The sequence below is a fragment of the Ovis aries genome, chromosome 15, assembly GCF_016772045.2.
Source record: "Ovis aries strain OAR_USU_Benz2616 breed Rambouillet chromosome 15, ARS-UI_Ramb_v3.0, whole genome shotgun sequence".
NCBI lineage: Eukaryota > Metazoa > Chordata > Mammalia > Artiodactyla > Bovidae > Ovis > Ovis aries.
In genome coordinates, this window is record NC_056068.1 from 49,669,349 (window position 1) to 49,683,836 (window position 14,488).

The 14,488-nt window shown below is 46.2% G+C and overlaps 1 protein-coding gene and 2 pseudogenes across 1 annotated transcript; 1 reads left to right on the forward strand and 2 right to left on the reverse strand.

Moving 5' to 3' along the window:
* The first annotated feature begins 203 nt into the window (after nt 1–203).
* Nucleotides 204–1,275, forward strand: LOC114118503 (olfactory receptor 52B4-like; annotated as a pseudogene).
* An 8,550-nt stretch (nt 1,276–9,825) lies between these two features.
* Nucleotides 9,826–10,410, reverse strand: LOC114118287 (RNA polymerase II subunit A C-terminal domain phosphatase SSU72 like protein 3-like). The gene has a single exon (XM_042232798.1). It carries the CDS (start codon nt 10,408–10,410, stop codon nt 9,826–9,828), a length of 585 nt encoding a protein of 194 aa, XP_042088732.1.
* Nucleotides 10,411–12,466: 2,056 nt separating this feature from the next.
* Nucleotides 12,467–13,052, reverse strand: LOC114118281 (RNA polymerase II subunit A C-terminal domain phosphatase SSU72 like protein 3-like; annotated as a pseudogene).
* Nucleotides 13,053–14,488: the final 1,436 nt, after the last annotated feature.

The following is a 14,488-nucleotide window of genomic DNA, read 5'->3' on the forward strand; positions in this document are numbered from 1 at the left end:
AATTAAGGCTTCATTCAGAAAGCAAGTCATACCTGACTTATCTTTATATATATATATATCCAAAATTCCTGACATCATCAGAATGGAATGGGATGAAGTAGGAACCAAAATCAAATGATAATTCAAAAGAAATGTTTGCATATATTTTGGGGTTTCCTCTGTCTCCATGAAAAGTCACGAGATTCTGGAAGAATTTCCCAAGTATGAGGACCTCACACCACACTGGTGCTAGCCACACGGTCTTCTGCTTGCTGGGCATCCCTGGCCTTGAAGACCACTACATGTGGATTTCCATCCCCTTTGTTATTTCCTATGCCGCTGCCTTGCTTGGGAACAGCCTGCTCCTCTTCAATATCCTCACCAAGCGCAGCCTCCATGAACCCACGGACGCCTTCCTCTGCATGCTGTCCGGAGCAGACCTTGTCCCCTCCAAGTGCATAGTGCCTCAGGCCTTGGCGATCCTCTGGTTCCATGCTGGAGAGCTCTCCCTGGATCGCTGCATTTCTCAGGTATTCTTCCTCTCTTCCACTTTCATTTACGAGTCTGGGATCTTGCTGGTGATGGCATTTGACTGCTACATTGCCATATGCTACCCGCTGTGATACACCACTGTTCTGACACATACACTGATAGGGAAAATTCGTATATCCATCTTCCTAAGAAGTTATTGTACAGTTTTTCCTGTAATATTTCTTCTGAAAAGACTGACTTTTTATAAGAGTAACGTCCTCCCAAACACTGCTTGTAAACACGTTGTCCTGGCAAAAATTTCCTGCAATGATATCCAACGAAACGCTGGAAAGGAAATGGCTATCCACTCCAGTATTCTGGCCTGGAGAATTCCATGGACTGTATGATAGTCCATGGGGTCACAAAGAGTCGGACACAACTGAGTGACTTTCACACAGAACATCTGGTTTGATTTGTTTTGTCCTAATGTCGACCTTGGTCTTAGATGTTGTGCTAATCTTTGTTTCATATACGCCTGTTCTCCGTGCTGTCTTCCACATCCCTTCCCAAGATGCTCCTCACAAAACTCTCAACACATGTGGCTCCCATATCTGTGTCATCATCCTCTTTCATGGACCTGGGATCTTCTCAGTTCTCACTCAGTGGTTTGGATACCACATTCCACTCCATATTTACATTCTTCTGGCCAATGTCTATATTCTCATTCCACCTACATTAAATCCCAAGGTTTATGGCATTAAGACCAAGCAGATTCAGGACCTGGTAGTTCATTTGCTGTTTCCAAAGCAGATACGATTATCATGATGGAAACTACCCTTGTGCTCTCCTCAGCAATGCTCATCACGCTTTAGGTTAGCTTTTGCATCAAGACGTGGAAGGGTACAGTGGAAATACTAATCAAATAACTATGTATCTTGTTGTCATAGAGCATTTTTATCAGGAATGGGTTTGTAAATGTTTCTTGCAAAGTCTTTAATAACTCATAAGATATCAGTGTCTTTGAGGTCTTAGTTCACTTTCTTATACATAGAATTCATAACTAGATTAGCTCACCTCCCTACTCCTAGGCTAGAGGTTAGAATGTAATGACTTGGAAACTTTCCTGGGTAATTGTTAAACTCTTATTTACTAGGGTATTCTATGCTTTGAATGGCTACGCTTGTTTTATTCCTCTCATTCAGACATTTTCCTGCCATTTGCCCCTATGTGATTGCTTTCATCATACTTTTGTTTTTTAGAGAAGTATAAAATTCACGTATATCTTAAAATTCATATGTATTCACCATTAACATAATGTTACCATAAATAATGAGCGTATGTATCAGTAAATCTTTATTGTTTTAAAACATTAAACATAGCAAATGTCTACTAATTCTTTCCTTTTATTTATATTATCAGCTGTTTGGAAGAAAATATTCAACATGAGAGCAAATACAGTACAAACATGTAAGAGTACACTGAGCAAGCATACGTAAAAAACACGCTGATGTATGTAGAGGTGTAGCCAACGTGGCAGAGTCGGAAGACCCTAAGCTCACCTGCTTCCATGGGCAGTCCAAAATTGCAACCATTTACAGAACAGCTATCAGTGAAAATGACCCTAAGACTAGCAGAAAAGCATCTCCACAACTAAAGATGTAATGAAAGAACCACAAGATGCGTAGTGGCGCCCTGTGTCTCCTGCTTGGCAGGCGGATTCTTTACCACTGAGCAACCAGAAAAGCTCAGGAGAAGGAGAGGGCAGGACAAACTGAGAGAGTAGCGTTAACATATATGCACCTCCATTTATAAAATAGATAGCTTGTGGAATGCTGCTGTATAACACAGGGAGTTCAGTGTGCTGCTCTGTGATAACCTAGAGGAGTGGAACGGGGAGGCGGTGGGAGGGAGGCTTAAGAGGGAAGAGATATATGTATACTTATGGCTGATTCATATTGTATGGCAGAAACCAACAAAACACTGTAAAGCAATTATCCTCCAGTTAAAAATATATTTTTTTTATAAAAGGTCTCTCTATTTTTCTGTATTTTCTCTCTCTTCTCCAGTTGGATAACTCTATCGAAAGATCTATGGTCTGTTTCTGCAAGTGGAGGTACCTTGGTCCAGGGGTAAATGCATTTGTAGTTTTGTCCAGTGTGGAAAGATTCCCTTTGTACAGGCTATACTATTTTTCATGACTCCCAGCAATATTTGAGAGTAACTTAGTCCTCACACGATGCCTTCAGACTATATTGCCAAGCTTTCAGACATTTCCAATGGGATAGTGTTTCCAATAAGGCTGACTATCTGCACAAATGCATGCCAATAAGCATTCCCTACCCAACCCCTCCACTGTCCACACAAGCCAATTTCTCCTCCATGAGGTCAGTCTGTTCCCCACTCCCTTGCGATGGCCTCATGACTTGCTTTGGCCAGTGGAATAATGTGGAAGTACTGTATCCTCTGCCCTGTGGATTTAGAGTGAAGTGAAGCAGGAACAACAGTCAGAAGGGGGATATAAAATCAAGAAACAACTGAAATGAGGGATTTTAAATAATTATGAATGAAGCTACTGACACATATATTGTTTGGCTGCTGTCTCTTGGACTATAAAGTCCAATATCACCCAGGTCACGAACTACAGCTTGCTCTGACATACCCACAGCCATGTCCACATGCCCCGTCAAAGAGTCCCAGAGCTATCACTGGCATACTTAACATATCTAATTACATGTACATGCATGTCTTTCAACAATTTGCATTCAAATGCTGCCATTTCACCTACAACAACCGTCTGAATATCTCATTTTCCTCTGTGCCTTAACTGGAATTATGTTTGTCTAGTCAAGAAACCACTGTATGTCCAGGAGCACATCTAAATATTTATTTTTCCATTCTTCACACTTAGAAACACATTATTGTTAGTTAGCATTAAAAATAACAAGTTTCCCCTCCCTTTAGCAAAACTACCAATACCAGTGGTGTTAATCCGGCCTGGAAATGATTCTCTCACCGTGTTTAACAACACCTGTTCTAGTCCCATCCACCCAATTCCAAGTTGTTTTTTTCTTTCTTTCTTTCTTTCTTTCTTTCTTTCTTTCTTTCTTTTTTAAATGGAGTGCCAGAAGTCCTGCAGAGAATTTAGCAGCACTCTGGTCAAAACTGTGGCTGATTTTGGTGGATCTGAAGCTGAAAAGACCTTGCCACAGCGAGGAGCATCCTAAGAGGCTGGTAAAAGGACCATCCAATGACGAAGAACAGGACTTTGCATCCTGGGACTGCAATCACCTTGAGGAAGTCTGGAAAATACCTTTGGAATGCTGCCGGCAGTTCATGAGTGCGTGCATGCTATGTCACTTCAGTCACATCTGACTCTGTGCGACACTACGGACTGTAGCCTTCCAGGCTCCTCTGTCCATGGGATTCTCCAGGCAAGAACAGTGGAGAGGGTTGCTATGCCCTTATCCAGCCAGCAGTTCATAGTTTTGGCCAAATTCTGTAGGTAACATCCACCGCTCCATATAAATGATTTTTTCAGGTCTAAGGACTCTTAGACAAACCATGTCCCACCATCCATTTCATCCAACCCATTCCCTTTAACTTTTCCATGGACACTTTCTATGTTGCGTTGCATCACTGGAGTCACTCCTTTGGAATACCAGCCGCACTTTTACATGCTTTATCGTATTTGCCTCCTCCATGCCTCTACAGACAGGAAACCAACCAAAAATATTTTCTCAATTCCTTCCAGTGAATGTTCTGACAAAAGTAAGATCTCCTGGACAGATCGTTTCTCTCTCTTATAAAGGGTCCCCAACATTTCCTATTTCTATTTTGTGTTCCCATCATTGGAGATGATCATCTCAACACACTGTCTGCTCCCTTTCCCATTCCGGCCCTGACTGCCTCAACATCAGATGAAAGACTGACCTTGAAGCTCATTGAATGTACCTGGAAAGAAACCCTCACCTCCCTTCCGCCAACACTGCCCCATTTGGATAAGTACACCCCGTCACCAGTGTGGAAAGACAGAAAATTGACATTGCTTCTAAATTCTTCCCTCTCTCTCCTCTTCAGCATGTTCTGTCCTTTCAACTACACCATCTTCTTACCATCCCACAGCTTCTCTCCCTGTCCAGAGCTTCTACCTTACTGCTCAATCCACACTTCTCCTCGGGAAATCCTCTACTAGCTCATCCCATGCCCCCAGGTCCACCGTTGCTCCATCCTGCCTTTGCTCTGTCAATAAAGTCCACATCAACCTTCTGACATAGCAAGATACTTCATTCGACCAGGCCATCTCCCCCTTCCTTTATTTTCTCCTGTAAGTTACACAAGCCTCGGTGTCATTGCTGGTCAGACCCAAGATGATTCACTTCCCTATAGATAGAATGCACTTTTTTAGAGGAGTTCAATACTCAGTGAACCTTTTATGCATGAAGAAATTCCGCTTGAGGAAAGAGCACTTTACCCTGAGGAATTCATTCAGATTGAGCAGTAGGAAACCAAGGCGTTCCTTTTGCAAGATCCAGCCCCTGCCAAAAATTAGGAGATCCATTTTCCATAAACTAGAAGCTTTTATTTCATTTCATGAATATTGAATTGAACAGATCATGCTCAAATTTTAGCAATCAATGCCTACTATTATCGAAACTGAGTTTCTATGAAAGCTGCAGTTACCAAAATACATACAATCTAAAATTGGATTTCTAAAGTTGAAACATTAAATATAATCCTAGTTCACTAGAAAGAAAAACTCACTTATACTGATGCACAATACAAAAATGACAAAGGAAATTGTCTTAAAATGCTGAAGTAAAAACCAATGATGGAATGGAAATGGTGTGGGGCTTGTTTGTTCTTCTTCCCTGAATGTCCTTCAGCGCACCACTTGTCCATTGTAAATCTTGGTCTCTTGATATGGATAATAGAGTCCTCGAGGTTAACTTCCTGGCAGAGCCCTGTGAGCCCTGAAGGGTTCCTTCCAGGTCAAGAATCCATACCATCATGTCCCACCTTGGAAGGGTTTGGATGCCTCCAGGGCGTTCATGTTACTTTGGCAGAAAAAGATTTCCTTCTCCACTTCCTTCCCAGACTGGAGTGTACCTGGAAAAAATCATGTAGATGGCTTTTAGCAGAAAGGCCTTGGAAGCCGCTTCTGACAGAAAACACCATCTAGCCCAACGTCGAGACACAGGTGCTGACCAAGAGGAGATGAAACCAGACAAGATCCTCAGTAGAAGCAGACCGTGTGCAGAAAGCTCTTGCCCGTTTTCTGCTCGCTGCCAGGAGCACCTCGACCAGAGAGTCCTCCAGGTTGTCTGCCTGCTGGAGGCGTTCGCAGAGCTCACAGATGCACACCACAGCCACACCGAGCGGATACGAGGGCATGGTGGCGGCCACTTGGGACTCCAGCCAGACGCGTGGACTTCAGGGGCTGAGGGAACTCTGAAGGCCAGGGGATGACCGACTGGGTCCAGCTCTTCCAAGGACTGTTAGAGTCAAAGAAGAAAGAAGTCGTTTATATGGAGGCACTTGTCCTCAGTGGGATGAGAAATCTTGATTGATGATTGGCTTAACTCTTGACTGATTGGATTTGAATGGTGGCCTGGGAGCAGAGAATCCAGTGCTGTTTTCAGAACAATCCCAGTGATGCAATCACCCAACCTCAATGCCACGATGTGCCCACCCTATCCCCACCCTCCTCCTGAGCATTTTGCCATCTCCAGTTAACTCCATCTGTGCCGGTGTGTATGGGGCTAGAATTGGTATCAGGCAAAACAACTAGACTACTCACTGGCTTCTCACCAGCCTTCCAAAGAGGTAAAGACATGCATGTGGAAAAGGTCTTTGAAATTCCTGAGCCTCCTAATCCAATGATGCAAGAATCACAGTGGTTGTTCCCCAGATTTTCATGTTAGAGTTGATATTCCAGTAGAGCAGTTGTGCTAAATCCTCGGAAGGCATTCATGGTTCTTCCTATCAGTCAAGAAAAGCATGCACCAGTGTCAAAAGCAATCTCTGGAAAATATGACTGCCATTTGATAGGGTTTCACAAGTTGCAAGAACATGACATTTTTTCGTTTCTCTTTTCTTCAATTCATCAGAATTCTGGAGTGAACCAAGCAGGTCCTCCTCCCTTATCTTGTCTCCAAAAGAGGCTCAGTCAAAATAGAAGCCTCAAAATAGAAGCCTTTTCATTGCTTTTCTCCATTTGCATAGCTGATGAAGCAACCGTACAGATATCAAACTTGGCGTCAGGACATTGACCACTAAGGAGACTTAATGCTGTCACTTCGAAATGGCGAGGGCAAAGATCTCTTCATAGAGCTACAGACTGAATGTTCTATCCATTGCAGTGATCCTCTGAGTGCAAAGAGTCATATGTAGTAAACAGCCCAAGTCTACTCAAAGTGTGACCCCCAGAGCATCAGCATGAACTGAAGAGGAGCTTGTTTAACCTGGGAATTGGACTCCCAGACCACTGAATTGGATCGCAGGGATGTGCACTAAAGATTGGGAGAAAGTTGACTAATAGCAGAGATTTCAGAAACTTGACTGGACCTCGGAAGTCCCTGAGAAGCACTGCCTCTAGATGGGAGGTTGAATATTCTGAAGAGAAAAGCCAGATTAGAGAAAAGGACAGCCACACCTGAAAAGGTAGTCAGCTCTCAAATATGATGTGAAAATGTTTTTTAATAGTCACTGCCTGAGCCTAAATCATCCTGCCTGGAAAAACAGGGAGAGAGAGAGAAAAAAAAATAAAAAAGATCTCAGAGCCCAAACTGCAATCATGATACTACAGGAGGAAGTGATTTCATCATGGTTCTTTGTCTTCCTAGGATGGCTCTAGGGTCACACAGTGGCGAAAAGCTCTACTTCTGATCTGCTTTGTGTGCTCCTGAATTTATCTCTGAGACTCAGGGTGGGGACAGGGGGTTCTCGCTCAGCATGCCAGCACTATGGCAGCCGACCATTGAGCTCTTAGTGCTAGAGCAGGGCTCCTGTGTCACTCCATAAGCCTTCCTGTTGTCTGCAGTGCTGGTAGAGGAGACCTTACAGGGCAGGGTTTCCTTCACTTTTGGCAATCCTGAACCCTATTTAACTGGACACCGTCCTTGTTTTCTCACCTTGAGATAACCTTGAACATGTTTTCATTTATATGAAGATTACCTCCTTTAGAGCCAGTCCTCTTTTGAATGATGTCAACATCTTTTTTATGATTACTACCTCTTTTCTTTCTTATTTTTTTAAATCAATCCTGTAGACAAAATCTCTTCTCAAAGTTATCTTCTGTCTTTCTGGACTTACCACTCTGAGGAAGCCCATATTCTGTCAAGTCTGGCTGTAAAATCACTAGATACAGATCAAATACTTAACAAACCCTACAAGTGCACATATCACCCATTCAACACCCACAAAATTTAGTATGGTCACTTCTTCCCCAACTGCCTTTGTTTGCACACTCCCCTGTGACAGCAGCTTCCACACTTCCACCCAGATCTCTGCCACTACATCAACATCTGAAGCAGAATACTCACCAACCTTCAACCACCCACCTTCCAATCTTTTATTTTTTTCAACTCTGATAGCTCTTAGACAAACTATGCTTCAGCATCCATTCCATCCAGTTCCATCCCCTTTATTTTCCATGGATGCCTATTATGTTAAGTGGCATCACTATAGTCGCTCCTGTGTAACATCTACAGCACTTTGAACCAGTTGCACACTCTCATATTTGCCTCCTGAATATCCCTACGGACAGGAATTCAACCAACAGCTTTTTTCTGCATGTGGATTTTCTGGCAAAATAATTTCACCTGGACAAATCATTCCTCTTTCTTTTAAAGGGCTCCTAAATCTCCCTACTTCAGTTTTGTGGTCCCATCATTGGAAAAGATCATCTCAACCTACTCTCCTACTCCCTCTCCATTCCTGACCATGACTGTCCACCCTCAGGTGAGAGACTGATCTTGAATACCACTGACTCTACCAGGAAAGAAACCCGTCATCTCCCTACCACTGCCCCCTTCCGATATAGATGAACCTGCTCACATGTGGGGAAAGACAGAAATTGAGAGTGCTTCTATACCCATCCCTCTCTCTTCTCTTCATCAAGTCTTGTCTTTTCAATTCCAACACCTCCCTCAGTTCCCACAGCTTCTCCCCCTACGCAGAGCCACCTCCCTACTCCTCAGTGCACTCATGTCCTCAGGATGTCCTACTCCCTGATTCCTCCAGATCCATGGCACTCCATCCCACCTGCATGGATAACAAAGTCCACACTTACTTTCTGATAGTGAGTAAACTACTTCACCATCTCAAATACCTCTCCTTTATTTTCTCCCCTGAGTCACACAGGACTTGGGGGCACAGCTGGTCAGACCCAAGAATGTTTCACTGCCGTGCAATGAGGATCCATTTTGGGAGGAGAGCAAAACACAAAACAACGAATCTTTGAAGCAAGAAGTAAATGCTCAAGAGAAAAGAATGCTTTTCTACAAGGGATTTAAAGGCTTTGAAAAAAGGAAATCAAGACATGCAATTGGTAAGATCAATCCCCTACCACAAAAGAGAAGACACATTTTCTTAACTTAATGAGTTTTATTTTGATTTATTTATTTTCGCTTTATTTAAACAAGATACATACTTCAACAAATAGGGCTTAGATTTTAGTAATAAATGAGACCACAGACTACACTGATTTATAATTTCATTTCATTGTTAAGCAAGTGGATTAAACAAATCACGGTTGGATTCCCAAAAACTGCTAGAGATGATCTACCCTGAGTTACTAATAAAGCAGGTGTTCGCCAAATGGCACGCAATCTAAAAGCAAAACCATTTCCAATTCCATATCGTTTACACTCAACGTACCCCCATCCCACTTAAGAAAAAACGAGCCGTCGTATGGACACACCACGCCAAAAGGACAAACGGAAATTAGTATCCATGTAGATCAACCGAAGAGACACTGTTCCTTTATCTCAGCATATCCTTCAGTGCATTGCTTGTCCCGGGCTCTGTGATCAGCCTTGCGTGTCCATCCAGAAAAGAGAGTCCTCGAGATCAACCTCCTTGCAGAACCCTGTGAGCACTGAGTTCTCCCTCCCAGGTCCAGTTCCGCACCATCGTTCCCCGCACCGGAGGGGCTGGCATGTCCACCGGTGTTCCGCGTTCCCCGAGCGGTGCGATGCCTTGCTCTCCTCCTCCACCTCCTTCACTGGGTGCGGTGTACCTGACAACAAATCATACAGAGTCGGCCTTTAGCAGAAAGGGCTTTGAAGAAGCCTCTCCCAGAAAATGCCCAGCAGCTCAAGGGTCCGGGCACGAGTTCTTACCGACCAAGGCGCTGAAACCAGCCAAGATGCTTCCTCAGTAGAAGCAGACCGTGTGCAGAAAGCTCCTTCCTGTTTTCTCCTCAGCCGCCTGGAGCAGTTCGGCCAGACGACTTTGCGTGTCGCCTGCCTGCTGGAGACCCTGGCAGAGCTCACAGATGATCGAGGCTCCAAGGCTGGCTGCCTCCAGGGTGTCGTCTATGTCCACGTTGACGACCGGCACAGGCTGCCAGGTCTCCTGGTCCCTGGCGCACAGGTCGGCCACCACCCGGTTATAGGCCCTCTGCCCACAGGTGAAGATGACGTCAAAGGGATCTGGGCACTCTTGAAACCTTTCTGGGCCAGGCTTGATTCTCTCATTTCTTCTCAGGATGCGTAAGACTCCATTCCTTTGGTAGTGCTTTTGGTCTTTAGAGGAGAGGTCGCCGTGCATCTTCTTACAGGGCGTGGAGAAGTCGTAGAGCACGGGTGGCTGGCGTGGCCCTCCTGGGAGCCTCACGTGGGATCCGGCTCCAAAAGACCTGACATGGAACCCGTTCTTCCTGAGGACGCGGTGGGCTTCCATGCTCCTGTTGACGTTGCTCATGCAGACCACGGCCACCCTGAGCGGGGAGGAGGGCATGGCGGCAGCCTCTCGGGACTCCAGCTGGACAGGAGGACTTCAGGGTCCGACGGGGACTCTGAAGGCCAGGCAGATGAGCGGCTGCGTCCACTTTTCCAGTGAGCATTTGAATCAGAGAAGAGAGAAGGCCTTCACATGGAGGCATGGGCCCGAGGTGGGCGGAGACCTCTTGATTGGATATTGGCTTAACTCTTGAGAGACTGGATGTAGACAGGGGACCCAATGGGGTGACCAGAACAACCCGGTGATCCAATCGCCCAACTCGACTGCCAGGAGTTGCCCACCCGGCTGCCTTGCCACCCCAGAGTCCTTTGCCGGGACAGCCACCCCTGTGCGTGCCTGTGTGTTTGAGGCCGAGATTGCTAAGTTGCTTCAGTCCTGTCTGACTCTGTGCGACCCCATGGACAGCAGCCCACCTGGCTCCTCTGTCCACGGGATTCTCCAGGCGGCAATGCTGAAGTGGGTTGCCATTTCCTTCTCCAGAGGCTAAGACTGGTACTAGACCAAACAACTAGGTGACTCTCCAGCTTCTCACTTTCCCCTCCAGTGTCCTGAAGACATGCAAAGGGGAAAGGTCTGTGAAATTCCCAGGCCTTCTAATCCAGTGGTACAACCAACCACACTGGTTGCTCCAACGATTTTCGCATTAGACCTGATACTCCAGGGGTGCGCTTCTGTCAAATCCTAGGAAGACCTCCACGATTCTCCCAGTCAGTGGGCAAAGGATCCACCAGTGGCAAAAGCAACCTCTGGAAATAATGCCTGCTGCTTCCATCGGGTTTCACAAGTTGAAGGAACACCACATTTTCTCCATTGCCTTTTCTTCATTTCATCAGGAATCTCCAGGGATCCAGGCCGACTCTGCCTCCCTTGTCTCCAAAAGCGGCTGGGTCTGAGCATGCCACCGTCAGAGCAGAAGGCTTCTCACTGCCTTTCTCCACTTGCCTCATTGCCAAAGCAACTGGTACACAGCTCAAAGCTGGGATCGGGACACTGACCGCTAAGGAGACTGAGTGCGGTCACTTCCAAATGTCAGGGGACATGGGGGCAACGGTCTCTTCATAGGGCCATGGACTGAAGGTTCCAATCAATCTATCCGTTGGAGTGTAGCGATTCTAACTTTGCAAAGAGTCCTACATCAGTAAACACCCGAAGTGGACTCAGAGTGTAACCCGCCCACCTCCCCAAGCATGAGCATGGACAGAACGTCAGCTCCTTTAGCTCGAGAAGTGGGCCCCAACCACCGAATCCCTCAGAGTGGAGTGCAGACTTCTGGAATGCTCTTGTCCATGGCATTCGTTTGTCTCGAACGACAAGACACCTAGGGCCTCAGGCGCTTCGATGCCTCCCCCTCCCACAAATGAGAAGACACCCTTTCTTTAAATTAAATAATGGCACTTTATTTCCAATACCTAGGCTATTTGACTGAACAGATCATGCTGGCATTTTAGCCACACATGATCCACCCTGAGTTTCTGATAAAGTAGCGTCCGTCAAAGGGCACGCAATCTAAAAGCAAAACCATTTCCAATTCCATATCGTTTACACTCAACGTACCCCATCCCACTTAAGAAAAAAACGAGCCGTCGTATGGACACACCACGCCAAAAGGACAAACGGAAATTAGTATCCATGTAGATCAACCGAAGAGACACTGTTCCTTTTTCTCAGCATATCCTTCAGTGCATTGCTTGTCCCGGGCTCTGTGATCAGCCTTGCGTGTCCATCCAGAAAAGAGAGTCCTCGAGATCAACCTCCTTGCAGAACCCTGTGAGCACTGAGTTCTCCCTTCCAGGTCCAGTTCCGCACCATCGTTCCCCGCACCGGAGGGGCTGGCATGTCCACCGGTGTTCCGCATTCCCCGATGCGGTGCGATGCCTTGCTCTCCTCCTCCACCTCCTTCACTGGGTGCGGGTGTACCTGACAACAAATCACACAGAGTCGGCCTTTAGCAGAAAGGGCTTTGAAGAAGCCCTCCCAGAAAATGCCCAGCAGCTCAAGGGTCCGGGCACGAGTTCTTACCGACCAAGGAGCTGAAACCAGCCAAGATGCTTCCTCAGTAGAAGCAGACCGTGTGCAGAAAGCTCCTTCCTGTTTTCTCCTCGGCCGCCTGGAGCAGTTCGGCCAGACGACTTTGCGTGTCGCCTGCCTGCTGGAGACCCTGGCAGAGCTCACAGATGATCGAGGCTCCAAGGCTGGCTGCCTCCAGGGTGTCGTCTATGTCCACGTTGACGACCGGCACAGGCTGCCAGGTCTCCTGGTCCCTGGCGCACAGGTCGGCCACCACCCGGTTATAGGCCCTCTGCCCACAGGTGAAGATGACGTCAAAGGGATCTGGGCACTCTTGAAACCTTTCTGGGCCAGGCTTGATTCTCTCATTTCTTCTCAGGATGCGTAAGACTCCATTCCTTTGGTAGCGCTTTTGGTCTTTTAGAGGAGAGGTCGCCGTGCATCTTCTTACAGGGCGTGGAGAAGTCGTAGAGCACGGGTGGCTGGCGTGGCCCTCCTGGGAGCCTCACGTGGGATCCGGCTCCAAAAGACCTGACATGGAACCCGTTCTTCCTGAGGACGCGGTGGGCTTCCATGCTCCTGTTGACGTTGCTCATGCAGACCACGGCCACCCTGAGCGGGGAGGAGGGCATGGCGGCAGCCTCTCGGGACTCCAGCTGGACAGGAGGACTTCAGGGTCCGACGGGGACTCTGAAGGCCAGGCAGATGAGCGGCTGCGTCCACTTTTCCAGTGAGCATTTGAATCAGAGAAGAGAGAAGGCCTTCACATGGAGGCATGGGCCCGAGGTGGGCGGAGACCTCTTGATTGGATATTGGCTTAACTCTTGAGAGACTGGATGTAGACAGGGGACCCAATGGGGTGACCAGAACAACCCGGTGATCCAATCGCCCAACTCGACTGCCAGGAGGTGCCCACCTGGCTGCCTTGCCACCCCAGAGTCCTTTGCCGGGGACAGCCACCCCTGTGCGTGCCTGTGTGTTTGAGGCTTAGGTTAGTAATTCAGTTTCCTGAATGTCTCTTTTCCTCCCTGGTCCGCCCCCTGGATAGGTGTGTTTTGTAGTCTCCACTTCGTCCTCTGTGTCACATTTTCAAGGGGCTACTAGGTATATTACGCATTTCCAGACTACTTTCAACTTGTCATCATTCTCTGTAGGGACCTGAGAACATGCATGAGTAAAATATATGTTTGAAATTTTCAAACTTAAATTTGATTCATTGTACATATAATTGCGATATTTTTTCATATTTATTTCCCTCAGTTGATAATCTAGATTGTAATTTTGTTCAATTATAGGGGAAACACATCATTTTAGCATTAATAGTAACAAGACTCAGCAGTTTACAAAGTAACTGTTTGGAAAACAAGAACACACACATCTACATTTGAATCAGTTCTGATGAGATGGATGAAACTGGAGCCGATTATACAGAGTGAAGCAAGCCAGAAAGAAAAACACCAATACAGTGTACTAACACATATATATGGAATTTAGAAAGATGGCAATGACGACCATGTAAGCAAGGCAGCCAAAAAGACACAGATGTGTATAACGGACTTTTGGACTCAGAGGGAGAGGGAGAGGGTGGGATGATTTGGGAGAATGGCATTGTAACATGTATACTATCATGTAAGAATCGAATCACCAGTCTATGTCCGACGCAGGATACAGCATGCTTGGGGCTGGTGCACAGTGATGACCCAGAGAGATGTTATGGGGAGGGACGTGGGAAGGGGGGTTCATGTTTGGGAACGCGTGTACACCCGTGGTGGATTCATGTCAATGTATGGCAAAACCAATACAGTATTGTAAAGTAAAATAAAGTAAAAATAAAAATTAAAAAAGAAAAAAAGAACACACACATCCTGCATTTGATTTTCTTGTATTCACGATGTTTCTCCAGGGACTCAAGGCACCTTCATGGCTTTCCCATGTTTTCAAGTACAGCTCTGCCCAAACACTCTATATTGAAATATAGTCATTTTAGATTCCATTTCTTTTGTCTATTTGCAGAGTTGACATACCAAGGTTATAGACCTAAAGATTAGGAACCATACATGAAACAATA